Source organism: Silene latifolia, chromosome 10, assembly GCF_048544455.1.
Source record: "Silene latifolia isolate original U9 population chromosome 10, ASM4854445v1, whole genome shotgun sequence".
Classification (NCBI taxonomy): Eukaryota; Viridiplantae; Streptophyta; class Magnoliopsida; order Caryophyllales; family Caryophyllaceae; genus Silene; species Silene latifolia.
This window is the reverse complement of record NC_133535.1, coordinates 146208857-146222729: the sequence shown is the minus strand read 5'-3', so window position 1 is coordinate 146222729 and position 13873 is coordinate 146208857. Positions and strand designations below refer to the sequence as shown.

General features: G+C 39.4%; 1 protein-coding gene across 1 annotated transcript; it reads right to left on the bottom strand.

Annotated features, from left to right (window-relative positions):
• Positions 1–8397: 8397 nt before the first annotated feature.
• Positions 8398–13199, bottom strand: LOC141606220 (uncharacterized). Its single transcript, XM_074425270.1, has 4 exons — positions 12967–13199; positions 11526–12867; positions 11165–11356; positions 8398–8888 (listed from the first exon to the last, which is right to left on the bottom strand). The coding sequence occupies exons 2-4, from the start codon at positions 12756–12758 to the stop codon at positions 8754–8756; spliced, it is 1560 nt and encodes a 519-aa protein (XP_074281371.1). The 5' UTR covers positions 12759–12867; positions 12967–13199; the 3' UTR covers positions 8398–8753.
• Between the last annotated feature and the right edge of the window lie 674 nt (positions 13200–13873).

The window sequence follows — 13873 nt, the reverse complement described above, 5'->3', positions numbered from 1 at the left end:
GGATTGTGACCACGTAAGCTTGTAGAATGATGTCGTTGCTTGTATCTTCCTTTCACTCTTTCCTGTAAAGATTAACAAACTGAGGACTCGGCTTGGGGCCAAGCGTACTCACTCCGACGCTCAAGTCAGTAAACTTAGAGAGATAAGTTGTATGTTAACTTGGCAAGATATATTGTAGAGAGATAAGGAAGTTTATACCAGATTATTGGATTGTGAGATTATTAGATCCATTTCTCAATGAGAGATGTGGAGTATTTATAGACTTTCACCTTTTGTCACGTAGTGGCCAAGTGGTCAAGTGGTCGTAGCAGGTGGAAAGACTATCTTACCCTCGGCCGAGGGACCCATGACAGGCCGGCAGGCCTGGTTGACTCCATGCCGAGGGGACTGGATGTGAGTACACGGAGATGTCTCTCGGCCGGCTAGTTGCCGAGCCGAGACCCAAGTGACAGGCCGACAGGCTTCGTCGGTCAGGCTGTTTTTCCTTTGACTTGTTGTCTTTTGGCTTTGACCTTGGTCAATATGTTGACTCGGTCAGCGGGTGCAGAATATGCCCCATCAATTTGCCCCCAGCGTAGTCTATGACGTGGTATGGACCTTCGATGCGTGTTGAGCGTATTCTGCGCATGCCGAACTTCTTCCTCGGCTTGGTTCTGTTCAGGCCGTACCATTGTTGTGTAATGGACATCGAATGTGGAAAAGGAAATGGCGCTGACCGAGACCAAGGTTGAGAGTGCCGTGTGCTTTTGATTGCCCCCGGCTGGTGCTACCAAGCTTGGTTGATCAGCTGGCCGTTGGCAAGTAGATACCAAGGAGCGTGTCAAAGAAGATTGGTTACTGTATGTCGATTGACATTCCGTGGCTGCATGCTTGACACGTGGCCTGGTGCTGATTGGTGGACGCTTCATGGGCTTTGCTCTGATTGGTCAATTGAATGGGCTTTGCTCTATAAATAGAGCAGTTTGCCCCTCATTTTGACCTGCAAACTTCTTTTTTCTTAAAAAATTTCCTCTCTCTAGTTTTCGAAGCGTTTTCTTCTCTCTAATTTTCGAAGCGTTACTCGGCGTAACACTTTCTTTCAAGGTAAACAAACAAATTCTTCCCCAACTTTTATTTGTTAATTAATTGTTGCCACCATGTCTGATTGTCCAGTACCTCAACTCCGGGGGGCGAACCGTCGCATCCCGTCGAACAGGAGCCACTGGTTGTCACCCCGGTAGGGTTCGGGGCTCGCAAGTCGCCTTCTCCTGAAATCGACAAGAAATATCTCGAAGATTTTGATGATGATGATGAGAAGACCCAATCTGATCTAGAGAGGTCGCATTACTTGTGGCACGGCGAAGCCTGTTCGATTAAACCGGATCTTGTTTGGACGAACAAGTTCGCTCGTGTCGCCGGGCCGGAACTTTTCGAAGACCATTACAACTTCGGCAGGGGGTATAGAATCATTGTCACTGTGGGTGATCAGGCAGTCTGTTGCCCTCCCGAAGGTTGCATCGGCGTATATATTAGGCATCTGGAGTATGGGCTCCGTTTTCCTCTTAATGAACACGTCGCCGCTATAATCAAAGCCATGAACGTCGCTGTGGCACAACTGCATCCGTTGGCCATTAGGACGATTATTGGCTTCGTGTGGTTATGTCTCTTTAAGGGGGAGGCCCCAACGGTGAACCTCTTTCGCCGGCTCCACCATCTTCGTCAGTCTACCCAAGGCGTCATGGGGTGGTACAGCGTGCAGACTTAGCCGGGTTACGTGACCGTCTCAAAGCTGACATCATGCAAAGACTGGAAGGGTCGGTGGGTATACGTCGAGGTTCCGGAGGACTATCCACTGCCCCGGTCCTTCCAGCGCCGCGTCAATTTGCGGTGTGAGAGTCAGGGGGAGGATGAAAGATATGTCTCCCGTCATAAGATTAAGATGGACGCCAAGAAGGTTTATCTTAACGACGACGAAGTGCGGGCCATGAGCATGTTCGCGGCTGAGAAGGATGGCACGCCGAAGGGATGGATGCCTCCGACGCAGATCGTCCTTCAAGACGAGCCGCTTTGTCACGTCGGCCTCATACCGGCCCTCGGCCAGGGTGAGTGGGGTCGGTATGAGGCCCACTTTTGCTTTTATGCTTCGATGTTTTAGCCCCGGTTTACTTCTTTTGCTTAACTCCTGCTTTGTTTCTTGCAGATCGATTTGGCCGGGATCTGTCCGTCTCCATCCTAAACAAGTTGGGACTTGACCAGGACAGGAGAGTTGTTGAGTTGCACCCTAAGGCCGCGTCGCGTGATCGCAGGCTGGCCCCTCACGAACTCATGGAGCAGGCGTTGAAAGCTATGGATGTGGGGGCGACTCAGGCAGAGATTGGCGGACACGTGCCGCGCCGAAAACCAAAAGCAATGTCTTCGGCGGCTACGACGTCAACTCCGACCCGATCTCCCATCCCCGTAGTCGAAAAGGAGAAGGTGGTCGTCAATGTTGATGAGGACGTCACCGTTCTGGAGGGTCCTCCTCCTTCAAATAAGAGGAAGGAAGCAACGCCTGTTGCTGCTGCTGTTACCGAGGAGAGGCGAGGGGAAAGAGGAGGGGGTCACCGACCCTCAATCCAAGAAGAAGGGGCGGTACGGATCTAACCCATGGCTCGGATTTAGCGGGTTCCTTATGCATGCCACGATGACAAGCTTTCGATATGTCAATGAATGTTGACATGGACGCTTTGTCGGGTTTTTATAGATCGGCCGTCGCCCTTTGTTGTTCTCACCGAACGGCAATTGGAGAAGCGACTGTGCAGACGGCGACAAAAATGTCACCGCCGACTCCTCGTCCGAGAAGGCTTCTTCCGTTCGGCTCGGGCGGACGGCATAAGGTGGCCAAAAGGTGGTGAAGTGGGTGAAGTCGCTGGCGCTCATATTATCGAGCAAGAAAAGCTCATGGCTCAAGCTGCCCCTGCGCTCGAACGGCTTAGGCTTGAGCTTGCCGCTTCTAAGAAGGAGGCCGAGAGGACGAAGAAGGACTTCCTGGCCACCATGAAGGACTTCCTCGCTGAGCGAAAGCTTAAGGAGGACGCTGAGAAGGTGGTCCTGGCCGAGAGAGCCAAGGTTGAGGCTGCGTTGGCTGACGTCGCTAAGCTGCGGGAGGAGAAAGACAAATTTGAGGGCGGCTATAAGGCCATGGTTGAGCAGAGGGAAAGATGGAAGACCCTGCATTCGGCCGAGGCGAAGGAACATAAGAACACCAAGGCTATCCTTGCTCAGAGGTAGAAGGACATTGAGACGCTGAAAACCGTCATCATCCCAGACATGTGTGCCCGGTACCGGGACCAAGCTGAAGATGCTACAAGGGATGCGATCAAGGAGCTCCTTCCTGAAGGCACCTTCCCGTGGCAAGATTTTGACAGGCTTCTGGATGAGAAGGCGGCTGCTGCGGAGGCCAAGGCCGTGGCCGAGGCTAAGGCGGCGAAGGCTGCTCAGGAAGCTGCGGCCAAGGCGGCCCATGCTGCTAAGGTGAAGGAGGCTAGGGAGGAGGCCGAGAGGGCAAAGGCAAGTGAAGTTGTTCTTCTGAATGCAGTAATAAAGCTGTTCCGGGTGTAATTCCGAAGCAGGATTGTGACCACGTAAGCTTGTAGAATGATGTCGTTGCTTGTCTCTTCCTTTCACTCTTTCCTGTAAAGATTAACAAACTGAGGACTCGGCTTGGGGCCAAGCGTACTCACTCCGACGCTCAAGTCAGTAAACTTAGAGAGATAAGTTGTATGTTAACTTGGCAAGATATATTGTAGAGAGATAAGGAAGTTTATACCAGATTATTGGATTGTGAGATTATTAGATCCATTTCTCAATGAGAGATGTGGAGTATTTATAGACTTTCACCTTTTGTCACGTAGTGGTCAAGTGGTCGTAGCAGGTGGAAAGACTATCTTACCCTCGGCCGAGGGACCCATGACAGGCCGGCAGGCCTGGTTGACTCCATGCCGAGGGGACTGGATGTGAGTACACGGAGATGTCTCTCGGCCGGCTAGTTGCCGAGCCGAAACCCAAGTGACAGGCTGACAGGCTTCGTCGGTCAGGCTGTTTTTCCTTTGACTTGTTGTCTTTTGGCTTTGACCTTGGTCAATATGTTGACTCGGTCAGCGGGTGCAGAATATGCTCCATCAAAAGCGTTAATGAGTCGTTATATGTACGATGTAGAGATCCATATCTAATTAATGATCGAGACTAAGTGGTTTTATATTTAAAGAAAAATAATATGTATACAGTAGTGGTAAACATACTACGTTTAAATAATTAAATTATGTATCTCACATCGAAAGAATAGTATACGGTAGAGTGATTCTATAAATATAAATATGAGGAATCCTTGAAACTTAGGTATTAACCCAAATTTTTTTGATATAAAAAATATGTACTTTTTAGTATGTTATATGTCCCACATTGAAAAATAATGTAGGTGTGGTGAATATATTATAATAGAACTGTCCCATATATATACATTTTCTATATTATATTAAAGCGATGTTTATAATTTTGATATAAAAACTTTATATTTCATTTGACAAAAAAGTATCGTATGAAAATTATATAATTAGATTGTGACAAAAAAATGTTATCATTAGATTGTAGATTTTATTGTAATTTCTCATTATTAAATCGGGTTGATGTCAAAGTAGGTGAAAAAAAAATGGTGTATTTAGTATGTTATTTGTCCTACATTGAAAAGTAATGTAAGTGTGGTGAATATACTATGTATAAATATTAGAATTGTCCCACATCGGAAGATTACCATAAGGCAGAGTGATCTTATGATTATAAATCGAAGTCATAACCCAAAATTTATTGATTCTCTTAAGTATTGTCAGGAAGAGCTCTTAAAAGAGTTTGTATTACTGTCTCTAGAATAATGATCTCTAACCTAAGTTAATCTTTGGAAAATCTTTTAGTTATTATATATACTATATACTCTGTATTTCTTATTTTATATTCAAGTGGTATTCTGGGAAAGAAAAAGGTAAACACATGGGTACCATTTGTAGAAACTTAAAATTAGGGGTAACATGTGTAATCTATCAAAGTTCAAGGTTACCATGACAAATTCCCAATATTATAATGATATAGTTAATTAAATTTTCATTTAAAAGAGAGAGAGATTTGTACCAATAAAACAATAAAGGGGGGTATTATTTTTTAATTTTTATTTTATTGTCACGCTATCAAACTTAACGCCCATTTAACAGCCTTTACATCAGGGGGTACCATGGGCAAAAAAATTGGAACCTCAAGGGTACCATAGGCAGATTCTTAAAAGTAGGGGTAACATGGAAAATCTGACAAAACTAAGGGGTACCACGGAAAATTTCTGTATCTCAATTATGATAAAATTTTTTTGAAGAAAAACAAAATACAAATATTAATGGAGAGTACTTGATCATATTATTAAATTTAAATATAATTATTAGATATAATGAGTAGCAATTGTCCGTATTCGGTATTCGGAATCTGTTGGATGTCGAACTAAGTGCCAAAAAAATGGTGTAATTCTGAGTATGATATTTGTCCCACATTGAAAACAATGCAGGTTTGATGAATATATACTATGTATATATAAATAGTAAAATTGTCCCACATCAGAAAAATAATCCAAGTTTGGTGAATATATTACTTATAAATAGTAAAATTGTACCACACCAAAAGATTAGTATAAGGCGGAGTGATTATATGATTATAAATAAGTTAACCCACGTATATATTAATCCTTTATTTTTTTTAAAAGAGATATTTTAATAATATGTAAACAAATCATTAGACATAAAATGTAAATATTAAACCCTTATAATGTTTGTTTGCATTATAAATAAGTTAATTACCCCGTTACAACTCACGGGCATTCAAACTAAGTTAATGTCGGAACATTATTAATGAAGATTATTTGATCATATTAATAAATTTAAATATAACTATTAGATATAATGAGTAGCACATTGAAAAACAATGCAGGTTTGATAATGGATGTCGAACTAAATGCAAAAAAGATGGTGTAATTATGAGTATGTTATTTGTCCCACATTGAAAAACAATGCAGGTTTTATAAATATATACTACGTATAAATAGTAGAATTGTCCCACATCAGAAAAATAATCTAAATTTGGTGAATATTACTTATAAATAGTATAATTGTCCCACATCGAAAGATTAATATAAGGTGGGGTGATTATAAATAAGAGTTAACCACGTATATATATTAATCTTTTATTTTTTTGAAAGAATATTTTGATAATATGTAAGCAAATCATTAGACATAGAATGTAAACATTAAACTCTTATAACGTTTTTTTTTTTTTGCATTATAAATAAGTTAATTGTCCCGTTGCAACGCACGGGCATTCAAACTAGTCTTTCTAATTAATTAAGGTTACAATCAATAATTAAAAATTCGGTAACAAATAAAATCGTTTTCCTATAATCTTTCTATAAAAATGATTTCCAGTGTATCAGAGTAGGGCGAGATTTTTGGAGTTAAATTCGGCATTTCTTGTGTGCTTATATGGAATTATATATCATATATTATCTTTCAATCATTTTTATACTTCCTAACAAATATAATATTTTTCCTATAATCTTTGTATCATAATATAATATATTTTTTGATACTTTTGGGCAACTTCTATCGAATATATCTCAAATATCTCCTAATAAGATTATACCGAAAATATGTTAAAGAATATGTTAAAAAATCAGCAACTTCCAGTTTTTTGGTGTAACCCTTCCCACGTTTGGTTTTTTCATATAAAAAAGGGTAATTTGTAAATAACCACCTAGTATGTCCTAAATTTTACAAATAACCACCTAATATGTCATTTTTTACAAATAACCACCTTAATTTCAACTTAACTAACAAAATTAACACCTAATTTTAATTAGACTGGAGATTTTACATAACCCGAATTTTTTACGATTCAACAACTTAAATTTTAAGTAAAGTACCTGAACTACCCTTCATTATTACCTACCCTCAAGTCACAGTCACACACCCTTACCTCTCATTTCTCAAGAGTCAAGAATCCCTAATTTTAACTTCTCAGGAACCCTAATTTTAATTCAATTACAATTGAAAAATCCATTCAATTTGTGCCAAAATGTTCCTCTTTTTTAACTCTAGGTAATTGTCAAGTGATTTATCCACTCGTTTCAACACGACTCCATTAATTTCCTTAAATTATCCAATTCAATTCGACAATCACACAAAATTTAGTATTCACCAAAAAGAATCACTCAACTAGCAAAAATTGACGCCGCGAACATTAATCGTGAAAAGCAGGAGTAGTGCGAAACGTGAACAACAACTTCATCAATTACCACACTTTTGAACAACAACCGCAATTCAGTGGCGCCATCAATAAGACCGTTTAAAATATCGACAGCGAAGGTCCCGAATTATAAGGAGAGAATGGAAGAACCATAATTTGACCTCCCGAGCAGGTTCTGTGATAGCCATGGGCAGAATTGCCTTAACATACATGGTTACATACTGGACACTTGATTGGATTGAATTAAAGTTAGGGTTCTTGAGTGGTTGAATTAGGGGTGTTCGTTGAAGTAAAGGTGAGGGTGTGTGAGTTGGGGGTGGCTAATGATTAATGAAGGGTAATACAGGTATTTTACTTAAGTTTAAGTCCTTGAGTCGTAAAAAGTTCGAGTTTAATAAAATCGTCAACATAATCAAAGTTAGGTGTTACTTTGTTGAAATTAAGGTGGTTATTAGTAAAAACCGACATATTAGGTGGTTATTTGTAAAATTTAGGACATATTAGGTGGTTATTTACAAATTACCATATAAAAAAATATAAATAAACTATAATATGATATTACAATTGCAACTTCTAGGTGTTTGGTTGGGTATATTTGAATGGAATGGAATGGATTTAATCCGTTCCATTGTTTGGTTGGGATGATTTGGAATTGAGTTAGATACCCAATGGATTCTAACTCTACCCCAACCCCTTGGAATCCCATATTACCCTTCCCCCTTGGATTCAAACTCCATTCCCCCCTCCTATAACTTGTGGTGAACCAAACAAGATTATGCAAGTATGAATTTAGAACCCCATACCACCATACTATCTCAAACTCCATTTCATTCAATTCCGACTTGTTGAACCAAACGACCCCTAAGTATATTTGACCTGTAACCAAAGGGTTGGCTACAAGTTGGGTTGGTTTGGTTGGGGTCATTTAGATGAACTCGAGTTCAAGTTGCAAACACGTCAGATCCCTGTATCCACCCACACCCAGGTTATGTCGTGTCGACATGGCTACAATAAAGTGGTTAGGTAAGTTCGAGCCCACAATTTGGGAATTCTACAGGCCAATACTGAAAGGAATTTTGTGGCTAACATTCTAAAAAACTTTCATAATAGTCTTCACCAAATACCACGGGTTAATATGCTGACGTAACCACAATCACGAGTCACGACCAATACGACAATACAATATCATTGCAGAGAGACATAAACTGAACATTTAAGAAAAGAAGATGAAACACGGTTGACAGTGGCGGAGCCAGGATTTGAACTTAGGGGGGCGAAAAATTTTAGGGGGGGCGAACGACTAATTTTATAAGGCACCCCAAAAATATTTCGAAAAATTTAACTAAAAACTTCAAAAATTTCATCCGTGTGTTCGGCAGAAGCCCAAACTGAACAGAAGGGACACATACTGATCCCCTACGAGATACATGTATTTGAGATTTCTATAAGCTAAAGTGCTAAACTTAGAGCCATGACAGTCTAAACCTGAACTCAGTTTCCCGCGGATGACAGCTTGAACCATCGATATCTTCAACTTCAATGCTTTTCAGGGGATGCTTCCAGCATTGTACTTTGCATTTCAGGATATTCAAGATCGACTACAGAAACAAGATATGGAAACATGGGATTAGTTCCGGGGAGATGATCCAGTCCGTAAACTGATGCAGTATATGGTGGTTTGGCTAATACTTTCAGGATTCAAGTTTGATGGATAAAAAGGGCAGTCCGGTGCACGATGGCGTTCCCACTGGCGAGGGTCCAGGGAAGGGTCCCACCACAAGGGTGTAATTGGGGCAATCCTTCCCTTGCCATTTTGGCAAGAGGCCGCTCCAACGACTTGAACCCGTGACCTCACGGTCACAAAGCAACACCTTAACCGGTGCGCGCCAAGGCTCCCCTTCTCAAGTTTGATGGATGACAAGATAAAAATTTAAAAAAAAAAAAAAAAATTGCACATTTGCACCAAAGCAATCACCCTGTAAATAGGCAAGTCAAGGAGAACACCTATTTCAATTCCAGTAACAGTTTGCCTATATATACAATCCATATAGACAAGACGGCCAACTAAGAATTCCACGAGTTTGAAGGTAGAAGGTCGTTGAATAAAACTAAGAACACAATGGTTGAAGGTATATGATTTCATATAATGGCATTCATAATGGCCATCTTCACACCCAAATAATTCACCTTATATGGGGTTTGCTCTGAATGAGGGTAATTGTTACTAGGCTAATAGAATTCAAATAAAGGGATTGTAGAGGTATTGGTCTTAGAGATAAGGGAGTATACCTAGCAAATGGGTTACTGGGGCCAGCCATAGGTTGTGCAAATTCTAATCCGGCTCATTTATATTTGTTTTTGGCATGGATGAAGCCAGAATAAATACAGTAGTAAGTAGTAACAGGGGCCAATTTCCATATCTTAAAATCCCGCATGAGCCTCGCGTTATTATTTTAGTGTCGATGACATTGAACTATTTATTAAGTTTTATTTTTAACATAAAAAAAGTCGTTTTAAGTTTTTACATTTGCAATGGAGTCAAAGACTCGTTATTCTTTAGTTTTGGATTATGATGAAATATAACAAAATGACTCAATAAACTGGCTCCGCTTCATTTTTTCTTGAAGTGGCACTCAATCGGTACAATTCTCACTTGTGAGCCATTCAAATGCAACCTCTTTACGTTGCTAGCACATGGGTAAGGCTGCGTACAACGTACATCCGACCCCCCTACAATTCTCGTTCCTAAGTCCTTCAAATTTGGCCTCTATATGTTGCTTAGACAAGGTAGGGTTGCGTACATCTGACCCCCTCACTCCGCAATTTGCGGGTGCCTGTGACGCACCAGGCGTTAATGGCCAAATTGGTAATGATGTTGTGCATATGAAGAATAGAAAGTCATACAAAGTACTATTCTTTTAATATTGAACTATAAATTAAGTTTTGTTTTATCTAAAAAAAAGTCATTTTATAAGCCTAACTATTATGAAAAAAATACATATAAATAACAATAAGGCTCTTTTAAAACCGTATAACAATAAATTTGGCAAGGTTATTTTTCAAATGGGAGTAAAAGCTTAATACAGTTGCACAATGATCGCATGATAAAAAAAATGTTCGCTAAATAAAAAGGATTGCTCACAGTGATAAATGAAGTAAAGAAACTGGTTAAGTTTTATCGCTAAAAGTAAAAGTGTTACGAAAACTATATAATGAATCACTATAATCTAATTTACCGGTACAGTGATACTACAAATAATTTAAGGAAGATAAATAATACAAACAAAATATTGAAATCCTAAACTAAGAGAAAATCAAATTCACAAAAATGTAGCAAAGCAAAGTCGAACGTGCGACTTCTATAATTATCCCCGATGAGTATACAACGTCGACCACTACGCCAAATACACATCTGTTATCTATATATTAATAACTTTATAAGATCTATCCGGCCATGGCCTGATTGGCCTACCCGTAGCTGCCTACCTGTAGCTGCGTCACTGGCATTCAGGTTGATTTAAGTGTTTTATTCTTTTATTTAAAGGTGAGGTTCAGTTTAGGATAAATAAAATCAAGGGCGAACATGGTCGGGTGAAATGAGGGGACATATTCGTGTTGTCTGTTTCTGTATGAATTGGGTGAGGTTAAGTCAGTAAAGACGAGGTTATTAGTAAAGGGGGACGGTAGTAAACGCCCGACACCTTCCTAGATTAATCCATTATCCAAAAATTTTGAGAGATTCGAATTATGGCCCCCTTCTACCTATACGGCTATACCACATATACACGGGTAATAAAACTTGTCACTCTAATTTAAAGGCCATAACAGCATAAATCAAACATAACATACTATTATTACTACTACTGTAGCATACCTCGGCACTCAACTTCTGAAAACATGTTGTTATTGACAGCACATCAGGGTGGCAAATCCAAAAAAGTGCATCTAGGGCCACAAGCGAAGATTCGATACCATCCAAAGCACGTGTGTCGCGCAGCTCTAACTTTCCGAGTTTGTATGACGGGCCAGTTACCACATTCCTCAGCTGCTGCTCCTCTACCTCAGTCTATAAATGCCAACATAATCTTCATTATTTTCATCTATAGTTACAGTAGGTAAGAACTAAGATTGTATGACCCACACTCGTAAATACACGATCACAACACAACTATGATTTGTCATGTGGACACAAGACAACATAATTATTAAGTCATCAAATTGGTACAAGTTCATACCTGAAGATAGTTACACAACTCCATCGCTAGAGATTGGAAGAAGTTTTTTTCTTCGAGAATCTTCTTTAGCTTAACAAGCCAATCAGTGGTTATGGAAAACAACCAACCCACCAATAGGGAGAATTGTGCATTACAATGATCTAACACTCTGATCAACGACAACGATGTCTCCACTTCACAGCAGTACAAAAACTTGATCAAGTTAGGAGCGTCAACTGTAACCTTCACCAAGTCTAACCCCTCTTTGATTCGAAGTTCCTTCAGCGAAATGCTTGAGATCATAATGCATTTCAGCATTGAGCATGAATCCAATACTAAACTTTCTAAAGCCACAAGTCCATATGCCAGCTTAGATACAATATCATCTGTTATAGTAGCACTACTGATCTGCAATTCTCTCAAGTTCTTCAATGCAACCACATTCATATTCAATGGCCACTTAATAACCCTATTAAATTCACTATATGCAAACTTTCTAAGCGGTGATGCTTTGAATTTAGATTGTGTTATTTCAGTACCAAAAACTTCAGCTCCCTTGTTCACTTTTCTTTCCCATGGAAGTGAAATCTCTCCAAGGTAGCTTACTGTTATATCTAATTCAACCAAGGGGCAGAAAGAGATAATTCTCTGAAGCAAATCAGTATCAACAGTATCCAGGAGTAAAGTCAGATACTCAAGAGAGATGAGTTCCATGGTCTCATAATATGGCAGCACAACGCTACTACAATGCAAATCTTTCAGTGATTTTGCACGAAATAGAATCTCAGGAAGCCTGTAGAATGGTGTCTCTCGTGAGCAAAAGGGAAAATTTCTAATAAGTAACTCCTCGACTTGGTTTTGCACCGCAATCCTTAACCATTTATCAACCAAAAGTTCGATCTTTTCATCCGCCCTAGGAAGCTCAAGGTGAAGTTTTCTTATTCTATACTTCCGAGTATCGTATCTTTGCATAGTCCTATCTATGAACCCCAGAAAACTCTGAATCACATCATCATTAACACTCGCACCATGGAATAAACAATTCCAATATTCCTTCTTATAGTACCGAGACTGAAAATCCAAAACCGGAACAGAAGACCAAACATCATACCACCTCTTAGACAACACACTAGTGCGATACACCTCTTTGGTATCGAGGTTTGAAAGAATACTATGTAGTATAAATTCCGGAAGTTCCGAAATTCTATCAACTGTACCCCTATCCATCTCTGCTACATTTTCCCCAAACATCATGATTTTTTTCAGAGGAATTTCAACAAACAGTTGGCATGCACAATCTAAATTCCTAATCTTTAGCTAAACTAACAAATACCCAATTCACAGTTCATGTTCATCATCTTTACTGTACAATTTAACAATCAGAAATACCCATCTCAGTACTACATTTATGCAACATAATCAACTCACAGAAATGGAATATAAGAAAAGAAAAGGAGTATACCACAAGGATTTGAATCAATCGAGCACATGGGAAATTCAACAAATTCCATTATATTTGAAATGTTGAACTGAAACTACGATCAATTCAATTAATTTCATTCATAATTTCTGGGGATAGAAAGTCGCTGATAATTTCTGAAACTTTTTTATCTATTCCCAAAAGCGGGGAAGTGATATTCTTCTTTTCCCAAAGGTGATATTCATTTTTTAAATTTAAAGTTTGTTTTTTTTTTTTTGTGTCAAACACAACTTTTAGAAAACTTTTTTTTTCTAAACACTACCTTTTTTTTTTAAAAACACAACCTTTAATAATTTTTTTTTTGTAAAACACGACATTTTAGCCAGTGTTTAACCACTTGCAATAGGGTGACTTTAAGTCGATATTTGAGGTAGCAAAAGAGGTCGATTTGAGGTGTTCTTAGACTCTTTGGAAAGGTGGGAGCACAAGCTTTCCAGGGGTTACCAATACGGCGGTGATAGGTGGCCTTATGTGGGTATATTGGTGTGTAAAGTAAGGCAGGTCAAGAAGTGAATTGGAGGTAAAAACAAATCAGAAAAACACCAATTAACTCCTTGACTAGCCTTAATTTACACACCAATAGACCCCACATAAGGCCACCTATCACCGTCGTATTGATAACGCCTGGAAAGCTTGTACTCCCACCTTTCCAACGAGTCTAAAAACACCGCAAATCGACCTCGTTTGCTATCTCAAACATGGACTGAAAGACACCCCATTGCAAGTTTTCAAACTCTAGCCAAAATGTCGTGTTTAACAAAAAAAAATTATTAAAGGCTGTGTTTCACAAATTTATTTTTTAAAGGTGGTGTTTGGAAAAAAAAAAAAATTTAAAGGTTGTGTTTGACAAAAAAACCCAACTTTAAAATAAATAAATAAATTAAAAAAA